This window comes from Hydra vulgaris, chromosome 11, assembly GCF_038396675.1.
Source record: "Hydra vulgaris chromosome 11, alternate assembly HydraT2T_AEP".
Taxonomy (NCBI): domain Eukaryota; kingdom Metazoa; phylum Cnidaria; class Hydrozoa; order Anthoathecata; family Hydridae; genus Hydra; species Hydra vulgaris.
In genome coordinates, this window is record NC_088930.1 from 6,880,354 (window position 1) to 6,905,163 (window position 24,810).

The 24,810-nt window shown below is 29.1% G+C and overlaps 1 protein-coding gene across 1 annotated transcript in view; it reads left to right on the forward strand.

The window, feature by feature from the left end:
• Window positions 1-554: 554 nt before the first annotated feature.
• The window catches only part of LOC100207040 (uncharacterized), a 32,606-nt gene continuing 8,350 nt past the window's right edge, over window positions 555-24,810 (forward strand). Inside the window, exons 1-3 of the mRNA XM_065809941.1 lie at window positions 555-738; window positions 1,010-1,349; window positions 18,226-18,374. Of these exons, the coding sequence (XP_065666013.1) occupies window positions 649-738; window positions 1,010-1,349; window positions 18,226-18,374 (579 nt within the window). The 5' untranslated portion in view covers window positions 555-648. The remainder of the gene's footprint in view (window positions 739-1,009; window positions 1,350-18,225; window positions 18,375-24,810) is intronic.

Genomic DNA, 24,810 nt, shown 5'->3' on the forward strand with positions numbered 1-24,810 from the left:
GAAATAAGACAAGGTAATCCAAGTAATCTCATAAAAAAACAAGTTAAATAAGAAAACAGCTAAATGTTAATGATGCATCTTTAAAATTAAATTTAGAATTACTTTTTAATCACAAGGAAGTATACTTACTTTTCAAAAACAGAATATAACTCATAAAACCACGTTGAATAACATACACTATTGTATTAATACTATTTTGGTTGTTGAGAACTTTGGAGTAAAGTATCATTATTTATCCCCTGATAACATTTAGAATATTTACAACGCAATTTTAGGTTGCACACAAAATACAATATGCTGGTGCAAACTGCATTTTGTATTATAAGGTCATAATCGAAAATAGCACGTGATAACGACAAAATGTTTTGATATTAAATGTTATTTAAAATAAAATTAGCAACTGAATTTAATGTATAAATTGTTTAAAATCTATAAAAAGACTTTTGTTCGAGCACGAAAATTAAATCAACCAACCTAAACGGATGCGATCATGATTGATATGTTTACTTTTAACAGTGTTTCTCTTTTGTTTTGTTTTTTATTGAAAATTAACTAAAAACTAAATGACGTTTTAAACAGATAAAGTAAAACATATTAAGATTGTTTGTGATCATAACGTTTTTTTTTAGGTCATTTTATATCAACTATATGAAAATGAAAACTTTGGTGCTATTGGTAACTTTAGCATTAACTGCTAACATTGCTTTCTGTATAAAATGCCGTAAAGGTGATATAGAGGTTTGTGTTTTTTGCATATATATATATATATATACATATATATATATATATATATATATATATATATATATATATATATATATATATATATATATATATATATATATATATATATATATATATATATATATATATATATTATCTTTCTAAAACCCATATATTACAATTACTTTGACTTAATGAAATCTTGTCGTTAAATGTAAGAAATTGTAACTACTAGTTTCATAAAAGGATGATAGAAATTAACGGTAAGATTTTTAACATTTTTTAGTGCTACAATAAGAACTTTATCGACTCATATAAAAAGGAAAGAAAAAATACTCAATCAGCAATTAGTGAAGATATTCAGAAAAGTGGTGATTCTCAAAAAGTTAAGCAGTATGAACACAAAGGATTCAAAGATCATAAAAATTTCGCCAAGATTAAGAAATTTCCAAAATTTGAAAAATTTCATACTACAGAAAAATATAATCAGAAAAACATCTTCAACAATAACCCTCAGTTAACTGAAAGGCCTCGTCTAAAAGTTCTTCATAACAGCCATTATTCTAAAGAGGCTAGTTCAAGCAACCGTTACCGCATAAATGGTAATGAGAGGAAATTGAAATCTGGTAAGTAGTTTGTGTTTAATAAAAATTCCCTTAAAGCGTATACTCAATCTGTTTTGCTAATTCTAAAAGAGAAACATGCGCGTTTGTTTAAAATAAAAATCCAAATAAGCAAATGTTCAAAGTATTTAAGTGCCAATGATCTTCTTTAATACTAATTCAAAAAATTTACTTGGTACAAGTTCTTTTCAGGTTTCTTGACTAGTTTCAAAATCTGTTTTTCATGAACAAGCTAAAATTATTCATGTCGATGTATGAGGAAAACAGTGAGGGCTGCTAGGTTAAGATTAAGGGTGCACAGACGTGTTGGCAACTTTTAGCTTTTAACTTGTTCTTTTGGTTAAAACTAAGAAGAAATTAAATGGGTGCCAAAATATTTTTACATTTAAAGCCGGGACCCATGACGTCAAACTTTTTCCAGTGAACAAAAAAAATAAATTGTAAATTAAAAAAAAAAATGTTATACGAAAGAGCTTGTCAAGTGGAACAAAAAATATGTAAAAACCATATGCTGAAAATGTCAGGTTTACTATATATTAATGATTCATATTCTTTAAAGAGTTGTTGTTGATGTGAACTTTTTATTAAAAGCAATTATCTATTATATACAAGGAATAAAAGTTTGTTCTATGGGAATTTATATTGTTACTTTTGCATGTTTTTTCATTAAGAATAATGTTTTACTCAAAAAGCGAATGGTTTTTTTTTTTTTTTTTTATAATGGAGTTTATCAAGCATCACCATCATAATATTTTGGAACTGAATAAATAATACAAAAGATAAAAAACCGATATGGAAGATTTTAGGCCCCTGCCTCCCACAGATATAGGGGAGAAGGGGGTAGTTTTGAACATTTTTTAAACATTTTTTTTTATAAATCATTATTTTATTCATTTTAACCACTTTTTTTCTAAATAGTGAAAACAATAATAGATTAATGAAATTGCAGTATTGTACAATTTTCAAGCTAAAAATAAAGCCAGTAATCTTACGTTTTGAACACACATAAAAATGTTCAAAGTTACCAGCAAATGAAAACAACTGAAGTTTAAAATATGAAGTTGAAGATACAAGAAGTTAAAGATATAAAGGATTGACCTTTGGTTTTGTCTTTTTTTTTATATTTTAAATATTTTTTAACTTCATTAAGTTTAACTTTTTATTGTAACAATCAGATAATTTTTTTTAATACAGTCTAATATTAGAAGCACTTCAAAGAATAAATAAAACAAAACTATTAAAGCTAGTAAGTATTAATTTATAACTTAATATAATAAAATAAAGTAATTTAAATGTTTATAAGAACCTTTATAAATTCAAAAGTTGATATTTTACCAAATATATTGTGATGAAAATCCAAATAATTCAAGTATATTAAATTTAACATAAAGTAAAGTATTTTTCGTGTTAGCTTGATTTTGGAAGTTTCTTGTTTTGAATTCTCTTAGACTTAAGTTTTATCTTGCGTCAAAGATAATTTTTTTTATTTCTTCTCTCTCTGGAGTGTCAGTGAGAATCTTTGTTTTGCCACAACTTAGAAAACAGTATTGTTAATATTCTTCCTCTATAATTTCTGTTTCTCTCTTTTTCTTATAGTTTAGAATCATTTTAAACTTCAAATCAGAAAATAAGCCGTAATAAAGAAATTTTATTAAAGCAGAAAATCTAAAAAACAAATCAAAAGTGCTCGATTCATATTGTTCAAAACTGCCCCGACAGCATCATTATGATTAAACGATGATTTTTCCAATCAAAACAAGCTCAATTTTTGATATTTTGTGCGAAATTGTAAAGTTTGTGACTTATTCTATTTTATAAATAATATAAAACCTGTTACTTGCTAAAAACGCTGTTAAGAAAATCTTATAACTTTATTCCAAAATGTTTACAATTTTTCCTCAAAAACAAACCAATCATATAGATTGTCCAACTTGTATCAAATTTTAGGAAAGACAAGTGACAGTTATGAGCGTAAATATTATTTTCGCGAAATATTTAATTATATAATATTAAGTTTAAATTTATTAACGCTTCACAAATTCATTTTTTCAAAGCTGCCCCTGTTCAAAGCTGCCCCCTTTTCCCTACTTTAATACTAAATGAGATAGAATCGCAATCAAAAGAAAAGCATTTATTAGTACCTAACCACGATATAAAAAACAATATCCAGAGAGTATTCATTATTGACGGAATAGGGAAACAGAGTTCACAAAGCTGCTGAAGTAAAAATGTGGAAGGCAAACTCTTTTTATTCTAAAAATAAGATTATTAAAAAAAGATATAATACTTACTGGAACGTTTAAACATAAAAGAACTATTAAGGTTTAAAAATTAAAAGGAAATTTGTTTACTCTAATTTTTCTTTCGAACTTCGCCAAACATCTTGTTTGGTCAACAAAATTAGACTTCTGTTTGATTGCTATATCAGTCATTCTAATAAAACTAGAACAAGATTGAAGCAAACATCTGGAAACAATATAAAGCACAAGGTTTCCGATAAAGGAGGAATTAGCAGTTTTTCGTTAAAGCATTTGTTATCTTATACAGAAACTAAGTGCGACAAAACTATATACCTATCAAAATATACTTATGGTGCAATATAAGACCAAAAAATATGTTTTTCAGTTTCAAATGAACTAAAAACAGTTAAAATTATCTCCAGTCTTGAAATTAAGTTGTTAAGAGATCAAGCGGACACTCTTCTTGTGTCATTGATATTGCTAGACATAATCCGTTTTCAGAATGCTATGTTTTCTCCCCAGATACAAACGTACTTTTGTTGCTAATATTTTACTTTGAATATCTACCTCTTGCAACATACTTACAAACTGGAAAAGGATCAGAAGAACGTAATATGAGTGTCAAGAGTTGTTTTAAAGTACTTGGTTCCAAACGTTCAAAAGCTTTACTGGGTTTCCGTGTCTTAACAGGATGTTACCAGACCGGCCGCTTCAATGGAAAAACCAAATTAACATGGTGGAAGTCATTCATGGTTGCGGATGACAAGATTCTGTATGGTTTATCAATGTTAAGCAATACTGAGTCTTTGTTAAATCAAGTTACTCCTCAAGGTATTGAGCGTTTAGTAGCCATCACATATGGATTAAAAGATATGCCTAATAACATATCAATCTTTGATAAGCTAAGATGGTTTCTCTTCTCAAAGTATCATCAATACGCTGCGCAGTTACCACCTACTATGAGCACTCTAAAATAAAAAATATTTAGAACTCGTTTTTTATGTTAAGTGTTAAGAAGATCTCACAACCCTTTACAAAATCATCCTCCTTCATAAGGTTTTGGCTGGGAGATCAATAGTGAATCCCTTAATCCAATACTAACAGAATGTCTTCTTGCTCCATTGAGTTTAATTAAAGTGTTTGTGGATGTAGTGGTGGTTGAAGTACAAAGAGATGCAAGTGTTATAAAAACAACTTTACCTGTACGGATATGTTCAAATGCACCGGGTGTGTAAACACCGATATTCACAATTGAAGTGACAAGAAGTTAGAGATAGAATCTAATACATCTCATATAGAAAATATTTATATTTATAAGCTTGTATTTTTCAAATTTTATTACTTTTACTTATCACTAATAGTGCGTTGTGTTATTTAATTGATCTTTTTGTAAAAAATATAGTTTTATCTATATTTACCTATGTTTTACTCGACGAGTTCTTTCATACCACTTTTTGATTGAATAAGGGAATACGGTTTTTCGTTTTTGAAAAATATTTAAAATTGACGCCGTCGTGGTATCCATGCCAATACAGTCCCCAGCATTTAAAAAAATGTATATATACAATTTTATATTTTTAATAAAAAGCATTTAAAATAACATTTGTTAATATGAAAAATCAAACGAATTAAACAACTACAAATTCCATTAAAACAATCCTTCATGCATGTATTTAATTGATAATTGCTTTGAACATTACATTAATAAAAGTTCTCTAAGTAAAATTGTTCTGGATATATAACAAAATTGGAATAAAAAATCTATTTTATTTTTGTTTTCTTGTACCGGTCTGTAAATTCTGGGTCTGTAATTTATATACTCTAAAAGGTGTTATATCTTGGGAAGGAAACGTTTTCAGCATATGGTTTTTTCATATTTTTTGTTCCGCTTTACTAGCTTTTTGGAATAACATACATATATTTTATAAATTTACAACAATTTTTTTTTTTTGACTTAAGTAAGTTTTACATCATAGGTCCCGGCTCCAAATTTTTAACCTAAAGAACAAGTTGAAAGCAAAAAAATTGCTCCTAACACACCAGTGCACACGAAATAAACAGTAACCCTCACTAAAATAAAAAAAGTAAAAAACTAAAACTAAAATAAAAAAGAATTACTCGGAACAAGAGAATATAAAAAGCACTTCAACTTGAACAATAGTATGAACAAGAGTTTTTACCCTCTTCAAATCTCAAAAGTCTATCTTGTTAAAGTGGTTTCCCGAGGAAATAACATATCTTGAAAAAAAATAGTCTATAAAAGTTGTATATTTCTTACTTTTTTAAAATGCCATTCTAAGCTTTTTGCAGTGATATATTATTTGATAGATCTTGTGAGTTATAAAAAAGAAGAATTAGGGTTTTAAAATGTGGATGCTTCAAAAATGTCAATCAAAATAGATGATCTTTTTTGTTTGTTTTTCGCTCTGATTTTAAAGCACTATATGTTTAGTTTATATAATAAGTATATATGACATAATGGTTTCCTTCATCGAAACTCTTCCTTATATTGTCTATAAGCGGCATGACCGCCGATTGTGTTGATTTTCTTAAGCAATATCTAAACTGAATATTAATCAATAAAATTATGGTTTTAAATTTGTTTTGTAGCTAACAATGCACAGCCATTCCATAACTATAGATAATATAAGTAAAATTATAATTTTATATTTTTCTACTTTTTCAGTTAATCCACATTTATGAACCCACATTTATGGTATTGATTTTGTATTTTCCACAATTTTGGTACTGAAGCTGCTTTAAGAGATAGGTTGACAATGCGTGTAATTTGTTAAGAGATAACTGTAGCGGAGTTTTTAAACAAACGAAAAATAATACCTAATATATACCATCTTTACCAAATAATTTGTTCTTTTTAATTGACTTTAAATGATGTTCTACAAACAAGCGTGAAAGATATGAAAAATGAAAAATTTTAGTTGTTCTCAAAGTTAGGTCCTGGAGTGGCATCCACGGTGAATAGGATATTGGAAATATTTTTGTTTTATTTTATTAACAACCGACGAATAGTAGTTGTAAAAGATGTATAATGTTTTATTATTATTCGGAAAGGTATCATATTGAAACTATTATAAAGTTTCTTAACAAATTTACTGAATTTCTAGGGCTTTAGGATGTTTTCGTCTTTCCGCTTACAGTTTAACATCATATCTTTAAGTAATCTCTATCCAAATAGTTTTTTAATATTAGCATTTAACCATAAGTATTTTCTACCCTGTTTTTTTTAATCATGGGTAGAGCGTATTTATCGAAAGTGCAATTAATTTTAATCTGTATATTCAAATTTATATTGGTGCTAACATACAAACGATCTCGCGTCCAAACTGTTCAGCTCCTTCAAAAAGCTTCATCAAGCAGTCTCATGATTACAGTTTTTAAAATTTCTACCGTGAAGATACCCTACATATTAGAAGAATTGATTTCAGCTTTTCTTGTTTGATGAAAGTAGATACAACAGTTTTACCGCTAGTTCGCGTACACCGAGGTTGTAGAGAACATTATTTTAAATTTTTTTGATTATCTATAAGTGTTTTTTTGAGCTGAATTTTAACTCAAGATATTTTCGGTTGGTTCCATTGGGTAAACTCACTATAAAAATTGTGAAAAATAGTTGCAATTATTTATAACAATTGTTAAATAAGGTTATTGAAATATCTAATTTATTTATTTGGACATCATAATATCATAAGGATTTATTCAGACATCGTCAATATTTATTTATATTAACAAAAGATTTAGACACTAAAGTATCGTTTCAAATATGTATACATTTTTTTTGTGAAAAAATGCATATACAAATGATTATGTTTACGACGACATTGTTAGCATTTGTTTATTATTACAAGTATATTTTTCTCTTCTGAGGGAGACTTTCTTTAAGCTATTCATCTTTGTATATTTTAAGTAAATTTAACGGTAAAAAGAATATGTACATTATTTTAAAAAAATGACTATTCTAGATGCTATATACTTTAAAATAAGTACATAAAGTACGAGGCACATATTTTGAACCCCAAAAACAAAATCAAAAAGTAAAAATAATAACATTAAAAAACAATACTTTTTAAAGCAATAACCAATAACCAATAATTTTTAAAGTATTAATCGTTTCAATACGCTTTCCAGTTTTTTTATGATAGTCAGCTAAAGGGTTTATTAGCAAAAATTAAAAATTAAAAAATTGCATATTGTTGCAGATTATCTGAAAGGATAAATGTAATAATATAATTATACATTATATTATTCAAGGTGGATATTTTTACAGTTATTATAATAATAACTAGAAGAATATCCACCTTGAATACCCGCCATGAAAAAATTTAAAACGCAGATGTGGTTTATAATTATTGCATTAAAAAGTGACCTTAGCCATCCGAAAATTAATTTAATATAAACAATGTTTAGAGTAGGGCATTTTCATTTCTGTGCGATTTTCTTTTTCTTTGTTCTTATAATTAGAAGCCTGGGACTTAAAGCAATATGCATAGTATTATGATTATCTTGAAAAACAATTTTGAAAAAGTTGTTTCATTAAATCTTAGGCTACCTGAATGTTTAAATATATATTTTTTTATCATTTTATTTTATTTATTATTTATTTGAATTTTTATGCTATATTTTTCTAAACAATGTTATATCCGAAGATATTGATGGCTTAGCTAAGGAACACCCACAAACAGTCATTAAGACTAATCGAATGTAGTGTCCGTTATTGACTAATATTTTTTACGTACAGAAGTACTACTCAAGCGCTGAGTTGACGGTGGCATGGTTTGAACCTGTATCGTACAACTATTCTGATCTTAATTAAGACTGCATCTATTCATGAAATAAACCTACTCTTGCAAAAACCATATACAAGTGGTGCGATGAATCACACCAGTAATCGTGTAGCTGCTGTAGTAAACTCAAAACAGTTGTATTGGTTGTGCGAAAATGTACAACATCCATGTAACTAATATCCTGCTTGTATAGCTACCTATCAAAAATGTAAAAAGGTGAATCATTTAAATAAATTTTGTCGATTTTTTTAATTTCTCAGCAGCCATCTCTAAAATTGAGGATAATTACTTCAGTTCTAGCTTCTCAGCCTCAGCCAATTCACTTTTTCAAGTCTGTCACAAAAATACTGTTAATAAAAAATTTTAAACAGAAGCTTAATTAGTAATTTAAGTACAAATAAAAGTTTCATTAATAATACACTAGTAACAAAACTCAATTTTGAAGTTATTTATGAAGAGAATTTTATTGAAATGGCATTAGCTTCTTTGTAAGCAATCAGATGGATATTGTTATGTTTCAATAACTCTTCAAAACGAAATCTTTAATTAAGACAAACTCCATGAGCTAGATAATTTATGTATAGACATCATTTTTGGTACAGATTTTCAAGAGTTGCATGAAAGTATTGCAATTAAATATGGTGGATAACAAGTACCTATATCTTTTGCAGCTCTTACAACAATGAAAACTGAGTCTCCTAAAGTTGAGGTTAAGAACCTAAAATTGAAGTGATTTCAAGCATGATTTCAAAATACAAAATATATAATACTCTAGATCCTCGTTCTGCTTACTACCAAATACCTTTATACAAAAGCAATCAACCATATACTGACTTTGACGCAAACAATAAACTATGGCAATACACTAGAATGTTTTATGGAATTACCAAAAGATCAGTATGTTTTTAACAAAAAATAGAAAACTTTGTTAAAGCTTATGAACTGACTGCTTTTAATTAACTAAAAACTTTTGTGTATGTGTTAATAGCTAAAAAGAGCATGATGAAAACTTTCGTAAATTCAGAATAACTGCTATAGATGCTGGAATTAGATTTAATTAGAAGTAAGTGTTTTCAGCCGACGCATTAGATTTTTTTGGTTACCATATATCATATGGTTCTTTTAAATCTGGTTTTCAGCAGCTTACCCTCTTGTCGAATTACCTCTACCTGATAATGCTAAGTCTCTGCAATAGATTATTGAAATGTTCTCATACTACTCAAAATAGATCAGAAAAATGTCAGACGAAACTCAATCTTTGAACTGTGTTACCCAATTTCCATTCAATCAACACCAAATAAAAGCAAATGAAAATAAAACAAATGAAGAATGAATGGGTGAATCCGATGTTGAAGAAGTAAGAAGTTTAATGATAGGGTGAATCTGATGTTGAAGAAGTATGATATAAATGTTTAAGTAAGGTCGTAGCATGATCTGGTAAACATCAAGAAAATAAATCAACCAAATAAGAGCAATTTAAATTTAAGAAAATGAGCTTATTTAATCTTTGATGCGAACCATTAATGAGAATATCTTTGTTACTACAGAGACTGGTGCTACTGATTTTGCCATATCACTCGAACTTAACCATGATGGAAAGTTTTTGTCTCCCATTTACTTACTATTCAAGGAAGTGAGTAATACCGTTCATCAGTGGAGAAAAAAACTCAAGAAATAGTTGAAGCCTTAAATCATGGAAGACACTTTTATTTGGGTTGACATTTCATTCTTATCACTGACCACCGCTATATAGCATTTATTATGATTATAAATCAAACAGTAAAATTAAAAACGAAGTGATAATGCATTGGAGAATAATCTTGTTTTATTATTCGTATGGTGTTCATTATCGTCAAGTGGAAATGTAACAGTGGTCCAGATATTTATGTGTGTTCGGTGGGTAACAATGAGTTCAGAGTCACTGTGTGATATGCCTGTTTCACTTTACCATCGACTCCAGGATGGTATAGTGAATATTATTTTATTCGGTCAAGTCAGTGCCTGGTTTTCAATTTAAAGGGCTCTAGGCAAACAAAAGTTAGAGAAATATAATTTACTTATAATATAAAATATAATTTATTTTAATAATTTAATAATTTTAAATCAAGATATTGTAAATTGCATCAAAAGGGATGTTCAAAACATTTTTTTTCTTATTTTTTTATTTGCAAATGTAGTTTACCAAACCATCAAAGTTTAATATTCTCATTTTATTTTGGTTAATTGAATTAACTGCCCAACTGTTTAGCATAACCTGACCCATGGGACTACACAAATTAAAATAGCTTCAACTTTTGAAAAAGAGCTGAGCAGAATAATTTGTTATCATTAAGCATAAAAAAGTTCACAAATTTGTTTCAGTGTTCTGAAAAACGGTAATCAAATGGCCATCTATAATAATTTTATACATTGTAAGAGTAAATTCGTCTGCATTGTATCTTTAAATCGCTATCAGATAACTTCAAAAATAAATTCACCGAACAAAATTTCATTAATATTGCCCAGATAAGCTTTCATTACTTTAATTTTAACTTTTTCTTTCAATTTTTCGTTTGCAAGTTCCAAATTCAGAAAAAAATTACAAAGATTAGTCAGCTCTTCATAGACATCAAATCTTTTTTGGATATTTCCACTTTTTTTTTCCAAAATGATCCTCACAACAATCCACTGGAATTTTTCTGGAGGAGATAAGAAAATAGGGTGCTGCAATTGCTTTCATCAAAAAATTTTCTTTAAATTCGCGGTCGCTAAGTTTTGTAGTCTAAAATAGAAAAATACTTATTGGCTTCCTCTTCAATGTTTTCAATTTGTTTGTTTCTATGCCACGGCTACTCAATATTTTTAAATCACTATGCATCGTTTTATGTAAATTGCTTGAACGAATGCAAAAAAGTTGACCGATTCTATGTAACATTTAACTCCTGCTTTGTCAATCAAATTTATCAAATGTCAAAATTTAACAAATAACAAAAAAAGGGGAAAAGGGGAAAATAAAAAAAAAAATATATATATATATATATATAAATATATATATATATATAAATATAAATAGATCTGTGTGTGTGTGTGTGTGTGTGTGATGAAGAAAATTGCCAAGCGTGTTATATCACGCTCGTAAAATTATAATGTTGTCATCGAGCGCAATTATGCGCGCTCGGGGTCAGGGCCGCGAGAGTGATCTTGAAATTTGAAAATTGCGGAAGACTGTGTTTATAAAAAGCTTTCTATTTGCTATACGACTTTCATTCGTCAATGTTTGAAGTAGTATCTACAACAGTGCGTTTATACTACTTCAACAATGTAGTTTTTTATACTTCCCAACTTCTTGTTTTTTAATTGCGCCAGATCGCTATTTTTTTAAACTATTAAACGGTAAAAAAAAACGCAACCAAACAAAAACGCAAGTGCTTAATAAGTTCTTATAATAGTATTGAAGAATATATTCGTGGCTAAAATTTTTTGCTTTCGTTGTTTTGAAATTTATTTAAAACGCTGTTAACGCTGTTTTAATATTTACGGTTTTTATATTTCTTGATATTTTTAAATAATTAATTTTTTTTTGTAAGTTAATTAATAATTATTAAATATATTTTTTTATAATTTTTTATATAAATAACGCTTTTTTTGATCGTCAAAATATTAGTAGATTATAACACAAGAATAAATTGAAATTCTTCTTCAAAACTATTAGTTGTAAGTTATATAACAGATTTTCCCCTCATTTGTTTTTCTAAATGTCTTTGAATCGTGTGGTTTGTCACAAAATTTGTCCCGTCGATAAACCGTAAAGCACCTTTTCGTACCAAGCCTTTACAACCTTGTAATACCGCTTCCATATTTCTTGTACAAACTTTGCAGTATATTTCAATATTGTATGTAATTCCGTCGGTAATATCAGTTCTAAAGCCTATTACCTCTTCAACTTTCCATTTCATAAATGTTGACAACATTACTTTGTTTCCTTTTGGAATATCCTTGATTGCAGACATTCTTAACAGCAGAAACGTTTTTAATTAATTTAAGATAAATAATTGTTAATAAAAAATCTATACTATATACAAAAATGAATTTAAAAAAATCTTCATTATGAAAATTTATTTGTATTATAAACGATGTGTGATACAAGCGATGATGAATATTATTAACAATAAATCAAATATATCTTACTTGACGTTTTTACAAAAATAAAAATAATCAGAAGCTTTAACTTTCTTATTGGGCAACTTAATCAAACCTCGCCCACATCTACACTAAAATTATAGTGGAAAGGCATTTCATAGACCTACACTGCTGCACAATACATCATTCGATAGCTTAGTTTTTCAGCTACAAAACTATGCAGACTATTGTAGACTTTTTAAAAGTGTTTGGAATTACCATTAAAAATTTTACTGTGTGTCAAAAGCACTAAATCTCGCCCACTTGAACTCAATCTCGCCATGTTGATTTAAAGTCGCCCACTGTGTGCCTTTTACAAAGAACTTATACTCGCCTAAGGTGACGTTATATACAGGTTGGTAAGATTAAATCTCGTTAGTTAATTTGTATGCTCAATTGCACTATTTTAATTAGAAAAGTAAAAAATCATGGGGTTTTTGTGAATGCGAACTTTCACCCCTCCCTAGATTCTGACCTGGATCTAACTAAGACTCGTAATACAAGGGTTGCGAGTTCGAATCCTGTTTAAAGCAATTATGTTATCGGTTAGGCTTGAAATGGGGAACCAACTCATTAAATGCTTAAGCCCTAGTGGCGGTGCTTTGTGATAAGACCATTAGGTCTTATCACAAAATTAATAAGACCATTAGGTCTTAACGCACATAAAACCATTAGAGTATTCTTAAATAAAAATAATAAAAATTTTTATATATATAGTACGAAATTGTATGCATTTTTTATTATATGAAAAAGATTTTAAAATATTTGGTACATATTAGTCAGTATTGTTCTCGGGACCAACCCATGGTTGCAATAAAGATAGTAGTGAATTGAACTTCTTTTTTTTGTTGCTGTAGACTTGTTGGCACGATTTTCTAATTTTCTTTTCTCAGCCAATACTTTTTTTTCTTCTTTTTCTTTGAGTTGCTTTGCAGCACTGATAAGTCGCAGTTGTTTTCTTTCGCATTTTTCTCTTTCCTGTTCGATTTTGTCCTGGTGATATTTCAGCTTTGCTGAGTATGCTTCTTGAGAAGTTAAAACGAAGTATTTTAGCTGACCTTGTCTTTTCGCTATCTTTTTCCGTGCGGTGGCCTAAGGATATGCCAAGACATCACCATCTCCATCACCTGCACATATATAAAAATATATATTCAATAAAAGTACTAATATTTAAAGAATTTTAAAGATTTTAAATCTTTTTAAATTTTATTAAAAGCTGCATTGTTGCTATGAAAATATTGATCGCTTCGTGAAATGATTGACTTATCAGGGTAGGATGAGTTTGCAAATGGAAAATCTGAAACTGTAGCAGATTTCAATTTTGGTGTTATAAGTGGTTCTAGGATTTCATTTTCTTTTATCTTAGTAAGAGTGTTACTAAAACTATTCACAATGAAATCAGCATTTTTTTCTTCAACTGGATTGACCAAATATGCAAGCTGCTTATCAGAAACATCAATTTCTACTTCTAAAATAAAAGCGTTTCTTTGTAGCAAACTGTGAATTGCGTTATCTTCTTCAGTACCATTTTGTAACTGTTCTAGAAGAGCAGCAACCTTTCCAGCGTTCATAGAAGCATCGAAGTCTAAAAAAAAAATTTTTGAACAATTGATGATTAGAATTCCTAAGAAAACAATAAATAATACTATTGAAATGCAAGTTGGTAAATTTTATACTTTATTCGGAATTTTTATCAATTTGTACATAAAATATGAGCATCAAAGTTGCTAGCTAAAGTTTTAAATAATGATTTTTATTGTATAGTATTATTAGCAAAAATAAAATAGTCTAATACTAACAATTGATTTCAGTAACTTCTGTTTCTTTTGTTAATGCTTGTTTTTGATTTTCAGATATATTTTTGACATATTGTTGAGAACTAAACGTTTCAGTGCACACCAGGTCACAAACTCGTTGTTGCAAGCAAGATCAAAGCCGTTTTTAAACAGATAGTTGTAGCTTGTCAACTGTGCAGGATTCATTTCAGTTTCCATTATTTGTAGGTATTGTGATGTATCCTGAGTCATGACATTATTAACATTGATAAGAAGTCCACTATCTGCTGCTCTCTCATGTACATTCAGATTTTCATTCTCGTTTATGCCAATCAATGATTCATCGGTATCATTGTGCAAAACGTTTTCAACACCTTGATCATTATCTGCATCAGGTATTGAAATGTTATCAACGGCCGAAATAGCTGAAATATCCTCAACTGGGTGTAGATAGTTTGGCAAATATGCATCACTTGGAATAGCCTGAGGATTAAATGGATAAATTCCACACGACTTGAACCCAGATGTAATGTTACTAGGAGTCATTACTTTTTTCCAAGCTGAAGCATATATACCTGCAAAATTTGAACGACAATTAATAATTCCTGGAAATTGACCCATCAGATTTTGTGCTGTAGAGCGATAATAATCTTTCAGTGGCTTGAATAAGGTGCGGTCGCATGGTTGAAGCCAGTTTGATGTGTGCGAAGGCATTTCAACTATATCTATCTGGTTCTGGATAGCAATATCAATTAGCTCAATGAAGTTGTGAGAATCGTACCCATCCAAAATCAATAACTGAGGACGTTGAAGACCAATGTTTTCTAAAAATGTCTTGGTAAACCATAGCTTTGCTAGCCCCTGTTTAGTCCAACCACTATCGGACCAGCTCCAATTTGTTGCCGGTGGCGCGGACTCTGTGTTAAAACCCAATAAAGACCTGGATGTCTTTCCCTTCACTATAACCTAAGGTGAAATGAACTTACCCTCTGCATTCCCAAATGCAATAACAGTGATTGACTCTCGATTTCCACTCGTTCGACTATGGAGGTTTTTTGTGCCTTTTCGTGCAACCACTTTTCTTGGTTTTACATCAAGTTGTAGGCCAGTTTCATCCATATTCAATATGGATTCTGGTTTAAGGGGAAAACTATTCTTCACTATAGCGCCATTCAAAGCACTAAAGCATTTTGACACTTTACCTTTATCTATGCACTGATGTCGAACTGAAGCTGTACCCTCAGGTTGTCGCAGAGTAAACTTATGCCCATGCCGGCGCTTAATCAAAGTCCACCACTGGTTGCTTGGAAGTATCTTCTTGAAGTTAACTTTATGCTTTGTGGCAAGTTTTCCAGCATAATTCAGGAGCTGTGACTTTCCAAAACCAACCCCTAACTTTGCTCTATTGCTTGGATAATCGATAAGTTTTTCTTCTATTGCAAATGGTAGGGTAGATTTTCTTCCTGGCTTTGCTCCAATAACAATTTTTCCAGAGAGCCTGTCTCTCAGTGTTGTAAGTGGCACATTGTATAATATTGCTGTCTAACGAACTGAAAATGATGGCTCTGATCTGACATGCTTAATTGCACTCATCATACTTTCCTCACTCCATTTCAGAAATTTGCCCCGTTTTTTAACAGCAACTGGCTGATCAATGGAGTGATTGGAACCATTAACACGGATTAAAGAAACATCAAGTGTTGGTAGCTGTTTCATTGGACAAATGTCAAGAGCACTATATGTTGAAGGAGTTACACCATCACGAAGTTGAGTTTTATTATAGCATATTGTAGCCTGTGTTCCAACCAACATTCTGTGAAATCTTGGTGATGATCTACAACCACCTCTTGTTTTAACCATGGTTTTATTCAAGACAAGACCTAGATAAATTTAATTGTAGTATGAAGGTCATAATAATTTGATAAAGTGTTCAAAATTTACAAGAGCTACAAATATTAACACACGGTGAAAACCATGTTAAAATAGTTCTAAATTTTAAAATAAATAAAAAATTGTAAATAAAATATCCATTACTTCTAAAAACTAACTTTTATAAAAAAAAAACATGGCCTAAAAAGATAAAAATATATAAATCAATCCTAAATCCTTTCTTACCAATAATTATCAAAAAAAGAAAATGCGATAGGAGACAATGTTTACTTAGTCGCGATGTGTTTATTTTCTTTTCTATTCTTCTAGCTAATTTATTGTGTTTTGACGAACATTTTTATACAATTACTCAATACTCAACGCAGGGCCATAGTACTGTAATTAGTAATTTATTTTTTAATTAGTTTCCTTAATAATAATACACAGAGGAAGCGTATTGTTTTGAAGGCAATCAAATATACATTAACGTGGTTATCATCAATTTTTGTCAAAGTAATTATCAAGTAAATTTGGGGTTTAATTTTACGATAATGCCAATGTTGAATTAAGGGTAATTAATTTATAAAATAATTTCCTCAATAGTATATAGAATAAAAATACATATAAAATATACTTCTTTGTAAGCAATCAAAAACATGATGTCCTTAATATATATCTTTACAAAATTTTATAATTTTGAATTTCAACTATTTTTTAAATATGTCATCCCAATTTAATCAAAAAATAATAGGAGTCACGGCGAAAAGTTTTTTTTTTTTTAACTGCTGGTAGCGAAAGAGTTAAATCTCATAAATATGTCTTAATGTAACATGCTGCATCTATTCTCACCCACCCGGGCGAGGTTGAATGCATTGGAGATAATATATTTATTCTATGGGCGAGATTAAGTTAATTTGGGAGATTGAGCAGAAAACAACTTTATGCATATTCTACTATTTCAAACGATTGTAAATGTTATTACAATTAGAAAATAAAATGTGGAGAACCAAATAAAATTATAATCTAAAATGCACAATAACTAATTAACTCGGTAGAGTTGCATTAGCTGGTTTGAATTCGGCAAATTAAGTAGCAAAAAACTTAGCAAAAATCAACAAATTTTCCTTAAGTGATAATTCTTTATATACGGTTCCTCTGAGGTTGGTTGTTATGATGCGGATAAAGGTTGGCTTGCTGCTCTAAATAAATTTCTTTATGATGATGTAGCGTGTGTGTTAACGGACATATAAGCAATCAAAGATGGTGGGCGAGATTGAGTGATGGGCAAAATAACATTAAATTACCCTAATTATTTTCTAATTTTCTATTCCCATTTCATTTGCACATTTTTATATTCACATTGTGTTTCCACGCGCACTTGGTTAAAATAGTTAACATTCCATTATCGAAATTAGCTGTAACGACTTCAAACTTTTCATTCATTATGTTAGTGCAAAACGGAAAAATGCTGACAAAACAGCAAAACAAAAACGCGCCGAAAGCGTGTTTCTGTTTTGCTATATATATTTAAATACTTATATTTTAATTACTTCGTATAATGATATAAGTATAAGGAAGACGGAGTTTTACTGTTAAATCAACAAGTTTTATCATTACCTAAAAAATTTAATAACAAATTTTTTATAAAAAAACCATATAAAAGCTTATTATTTTTTCCGTCCCAAACTTTTGAACGAGCTCACGCTCGTTCAAAAGCTCGTGATATTATACTCTCGTTATAAGCTAAGCGAGCGTTGTTTATTGGGCCTAAAAGGTTAAAAAATACCGTTTACGGGCGTGTTTCACAAGTGCGGTGCGATCGCGCCCGCTTTATCACAAGCCCTGTATATTCAATTTATATATATATATATATATATATATATATATATATATATATATATATATATATATATATATATATATATATATATATATATATATATATATATATATATGTATGTATTATAAATTTTTTTTTAAAGTTTTTTGCTGATAAAAAAAACTTTGTTAATGATTTTATATTTAATACACTTAGTGGATATAAATGCAAACAAGGAAGGAGAAAGAATTAACAATGAAAGGTCTCTTTTTGAAAGCCCAGCATTTCATCAGGCACAATTTTTTAAGATTTCACCTTTTCTTCGTGAACATAGTGTATGGGAAGGAGAAACTGATTTTGATAAGGTAAAGAATGTTTTTTTCTTTTTTTTTAGATTGCTTTTTTCTTTTCAAAAGAAAACTACATAATTTTTATAGATTGCTTCTACATGCTAAACCCTTGTATATACATATATAAACAGCAGCAGGCTGCATTTGTATATGTATATACATAAATGCAACCCTCAAAATTTGAAAAAATGAGGTCGGCAATAATTTGCCGACCTTAAATTTTCAGAGGTCGGTATCAGGTCGGCAAAAAAAAATTCATACAAAGGTCTTACTATAAAATATTGAAACGAGGTTGGCAATTTTTTGCCAATTTCAAACACTTTGAGGTCGACAGTTAGGTCGGCATTGCTGAATGTCGACCCTAATTGCCGACCTCAGAGTTGTAAATGTGTGTGTGTGTGTGTGTGTGTGTGTGTGTGTGTGTGTGTGTGTGTGTGTGTGTGTGTGGGTGTGTGTACACACACACACACAAACACACATACACACACACATACGCACACACACACATACACACACACGCACACACACATATATGTTTACACATTTACATTTGAATACGCAAATACAAATATATATATATACATATATATATATATATATATATATATATATATATATATATATATATATATATATATATATATATATATATATATATATATATATATATATATATATATATATATATATATATATATATATATCAGGGACGTGGTGGCACCTGAAAAGCAGTACGAATTTCTAGAAGAGGGGCCCGGTGAAGTACTTTTAACGAGAGACAAATAAGCGTTCAAAGATAATTATACTTATACTAAAAAAAGTTTTTTATGGATACAAAATATAACGTAACTCATTTGTATCTCACACTCTGCTGAATTTGTTGGAATTGTACTGAATATCTTGTATAGAACTGCAACAGAGGGGAATACAGCATCTAACATAGTCTTCAGCATAAAATTGTAAATGGTGACGAAAGAAGGCAAAGTTTTGTTATCATTCTCAGCAGCCTTTCTGTAGACTTCCATAAAATCAACCATTTCAGCAGCGAATTCATTTAAACTGATACCAATTTTGAATTTTTCAAGCACTGATTGAATTTTTTCTTGTGAATTAGAATTATAAGAATTATGACTAATATTCTTCAATAAAAAGATGTCTATACTTTCTAAAAATGTGCTGTGAAAAAAAATCCTGTGAAGAAAACTTGTCAACAATAACTGCAGTTGCTGAATCCACTATAGCGTAAAACACTTCTGCTCGCCACTGATCTTTGACCTGAGTAAGCCGTCATCGTTTCATCGAAGTCCAGTCGTTCTTTCTGCGAGTCGTTTTCTCAAAAAATGTTTGCTGTTCAAGCTGAGCTTCAGTTGAAATTTTAACAGCAGATATAATAGCATTTTGACCAGTACTGTCCCTTAGTACTTGAAGCTTTTCCAGTGATACGTTAACAGACATTATAGCAATGGAAAAATCAAGTGTTTCTCCTTAAAGAATTTTATAAAAAGAAAAGTAAAAATTTCTTTGAAGAGACATAAAGTCACAATTTTTTTATATGACTGAAATCGGGCTAAAAGACCTTGTGCTTCATTTCGAATATTCATTTTAAATTCTATATCATTTGAAATTTGTTCAAGACATTCGATTACTGCAGGGTATAGTGTCAGCAGTCGGTCTGTAGCATTTTGTAAGGAACTGAAACGAACATTGTGGGTAGCAACCATTTCAAGAGACTCATTCACATCCTCAAGAAGAGATTTGCAATTCTCAAATAAATTATTTTGTTTCCTTGACTTTATGTATAGAAAAGTCTTTTATTTCTGCACATCGCCAGGCTTGTTTTCTGTTTCAAAAAGGTTAACAGAAACAACAGAAGATTTTGCACAAGCTTTCATAACCAGATTTGTTCAATGAGATTCACAATAAATATTTATTGCAATGGGAGAACACTGCTTCAAATGTGTTGCAACTCCTTTGTTTATTCCTTCCATATTGCTCGCACCATCAAAAGACATACCCACACACTTTTGAATATCTACGTTATTTGATTTGAGTTCATATTTGATTTTTTCACTTATTCATTCACCAGTAGTTTTTCAGTTTCAACCATTGAAATCAGATGTTCCTTTACAACGGCCTCCTCTGCAGCAAGCGTAACATAACGTAATACAATAGAAGTTTGCTCACAGAGTGCAATATCATTGGTGCCATCAGCTGATGGTGAAAAGAATACTGAGTTATTTACCTCATCTGAAATATTCTTCTTGACTATCTGTGTCATAGTATGAATTAGCTTGTTTTGTGTATAATTAGAAAGTTATTCTAGCACCTCTTCCAGCAGATTGTTTTTGAGTACTGCGAATATTTGAAAGTTTTTCATTCAGCACCTCATCATACTGAGTAAATAACAAATTTAGAAATTTACCTACACCACATTAAAAGAATTCACTTTTTTCAGAGTCATTGTAAAAGTCGGCTTCCTCATTTCCACGTAAAGAAATACTCTCTGCTATTAAATACCAAATAGCATCAATAACTCGTATTAGGTATTGATGTAGTTTCTCCGCTTCTTTACGTTTTTTGTTCAGATGTCTCATGGTTTCAATATTTAATATTTTATCAATTGTGGAGTCTGATAATGCATGAACCATAGCTTCAGCAGCATTTCGACGGTTTTTCTGGGTGCAATGCTTTGTTATGCTGTGACTTTGTGTGTAAGTTTGACCAATTATCAAACCCAACATGTAAAGAATTTGTGTCCTCTCTTGATCCAAAGTACAAACAAACAATGCAAAAAAATTTATCTAGTGAAAGAGAAAGCCATGACCTTTTCTGCAGAATTTCAATGTCATTAACTTTAAGTGATTCAGTGTAATACTTAGATAACCTTGAATGTTTTGTTGGCTGATTTGGCCCTAATACAATAAATTGCTTTTTATCAATCATCTTTGCATTTTTCAGCTCTAGAAATTTAGCTGGATCAATTTTATTGACATTTACAAGATTGTTTGGTTGCTTCTGATAATCTTTTCTGATAAAGTTAGGTCCGCCGCTGCAGTTACAGGAACTTCATAATTACCCATTTCTACAGTCACTTTCTCAGTTTCAGTAATGTTTCGGTTTCTGAATGTTTCTGAATATTGTAGTTCTGCCGTTAACTTTAATTGTTTTGGATCATTACCAGCTGCTTTCTATTCATGTTGCCGTTTTTGAGCTTTTTTTTTCAGCACCAGATTTTTATTTCCATGTTGCCTCTTTCTTTATTTCCCTCATTTCACCTGAAACAAAAATAAATATATTAAATTAAAAATATGTCCTATGATAGAAACCAGGGCATTGGTTTCTTTCGTTTGAGTTATAACTACTATTGGTCCATAGAACTTTTAAATAGTAGTACTATAATTATAAATTTCATGGGCCGATAGGGAGTGGACTGGAGCATATTGAGTATTAGTGAATAAAAGTAATAACAAAAATTCATTAAACACACAATTTTATTTATCAAACATATATTTATCAATATTTAACCATATTTATCAATGCAAAGTAAATGAATTCATGCATTTTATATATTTATTGTTTTGAACTTTCCAATAACAATTTAATCTTTTTTCTGTTGATGAGATTAAATGAGAGTTAATTTCATCAGAAAAAGAGGAGAACATGGCTTAATCGTTCATCACTTCAATGCTTGTTTTCGGTATTCTTTTCGTTTAGCAATACGTCTGCGTCTACCTTCTTCTGTTTCAGCCGCCGTTGCCTTAATATATCGTTCTCTTCGTTTTTTTAGCCGAGATGCTCGTTGTTCAGCTGAATCTTTTGCTCTAGCTCGAAATTTCCGTTCTCTTTCTGGAGCAAGAACTGCTAATCGATTAATTTCAGTTTCCAGCTTTCTTTTTTTATATTTAGCTTTCTTCGTTATATTTATACGTTGATAAGAATTTTTTTTTACTTATTTACTTTAAAAACTTTAATTTCTATTCTTAATTACTATTTATAAGTAAAGTATCAAAGCATTACTTACTTTTTTACAGTATAAAATCTATCAATTTAAGGTCAACAACGTTTTTTTTTATTATTATTCAACAGTGATTCTATTTATTTACGTTAAACAAAGTTTGTTGCTCTTTGAAGATTAGGGGCCTAATTTCTTTTTAGGGGCCCAGTTTCCTGAGCCAGAATCAGGGCCCAGTACAAGTCCTCGTACCCTCGTACTGGGCCACCACGTCTCTGATATATATATATATAAATATATATATAAATATATATATGTAAATATATATATATATATATATATATTTATATATATATATATATATATATATATATATATATATATATATATATATATATATATATATATATATATATATATATATATATATATATATATATATATATATATATATATATATATATATATATATATATATATATACTCTCTCACGATATATTGGCAATGCAAACCTTACTACCGACTGGACACCCAGGAAAAAAAGTTTTAGAAAAAAAATTTCTATAAACTTTTGAAACATATGGTCTATAGAATTCTATAGAATTTCTATAGAATCTCTGTTAAATTCTATAGAAATTCCAATAGAACTTTTTTTTCTACTTTTTTTTCTATAGCAAAAAAAGTTTTATAGCAATTTCTATAGAAATTAATAAACATTCTATAGAAATTCTATAGAATTCTATAGAATTTCTATACACCTTATGTTCCAAAAGTTTATAGAAATTCTAAAAACTTTTTTTCCTGGGCAGTGTCTGAGGAATTTTATAACTTTATTATTATTCAGGAATAATATTTGCTATTTCAATTAAAATAAAAATGACAAGTTGAACGATTTAAATTCTAAATAAAATAATTAAAATAAAACCAAAAATACTAATGTTTTATTTATTTTATGTTCTAAAATAATAAAATAAAAAAACCTGCGAAACTAATGTATTATTTAATTTTTTAAATAAAATAGTTCAAATAAAAACAGAATAAAAAACATTTAGTTTAATGTCTAAATAAAATAATTAAAATAAAAAAAGCAAAAAAAAAATGTTGTATTTAAATTCTGAATAAACTAACAGAACAACAGCAAAATTAAAGTTTTAACTAAATTCTATAAAAAATAATTAAACTTAAAATAAAAAAGGAACATTTTAATTAAAGTCTAGAAGAACATTTCAATTAAGTTTAATATAATACAAAAAAAAAAGTTTTAAAATCTGAATAAAATTAATTTTAAAAAAGTACTGCAAAATAACTTATTATTTAATTTTCCATGTAAAATAGTTAAAACCAAAACGATTTTTAAAATAGTTAAATTAAAATCGAAAAAAACTTTTGGTCAAGTAAGTTTGTATATTGTTTTATGCCAAGTTTGTATATGGTCATTGTCATCAGCTTCATTTTCATTTTTTTTTTAACTATAATTACTTTAAGTACCATGCATCCTTTATTCATGCATAGTTACCATAGTGATTTTAGGTTTTAACTGAGTTTAAAAAAATCTCATTACAATGCTAAAATGATATTTTCAATTACACAAAATTTCAACAAAAAAATTTATTGCATTAAATTTGACACATGCTCTTACAAAAAACAATAGAAATAATTCTGATGAGCAGATTTAAAATTCATTAGGAAATGCTAAGGCATATTTTAAAAGATTTATATTTTTTACAGAGTTTAAACAAAAATAAAAAGCAGATAAAAGATTTTAAATGCACATATCAAAGTCCTACCGAAATCCTAAACTTTTTACTGCTTAGTAACAAAATTATATAAACTTTAGTTTAAAAAAATATTGCCGACAAATTTGTTTAGTTAAAAATATACAATCAGGAAGAAACTTTAGCTTGTTGTTCTTTCATTTATATACTTTTCCTGAGTCATCTTGTTGATGCTCCAACAATAGTCTGGTACCATATGTTTTCCCCAACATCTTTGGTAATGATCTTTGATTATCTTAAGATGTTGGTGGAACCGCTTTTCTTGCTCTTTACTCACATCTCCAAGATTATCAGGAAACTGGTCAAGATAACTATTTATAAAATGAAGTTTTATATTCATTTCGCATTCAAGAGCACAAAAGGCTTTCAACGTTTTATTGACAGTTTTTTGCTATTATGTTTATTTCCAGTAAAGTCATTGTTTTAATGAGTTTTTTGTTCATTAATAAGTTAAGGAGTTTGTGGCTTATTAAAAACTCCAGCCTTTTTGTTTTTCTATTGACAAACCTGGTAATGCTATAGCTATGTACTGAAAGCAAACAATATCAGTTTTTAGTGCATTAACAAGTTGTTTCATGAATGCAGGTTGTGGCGATGGAGTGGCGGTTGGCAGTTTCATGAAGGCAGGTTGTGGCAATGGAGTGGCAGGTTGTGAAGATGGATTGGCGGAAAACTTTTTTTTTCACTCACAATTGTTGGCATACCCACTATGAGAGTGTTGTGA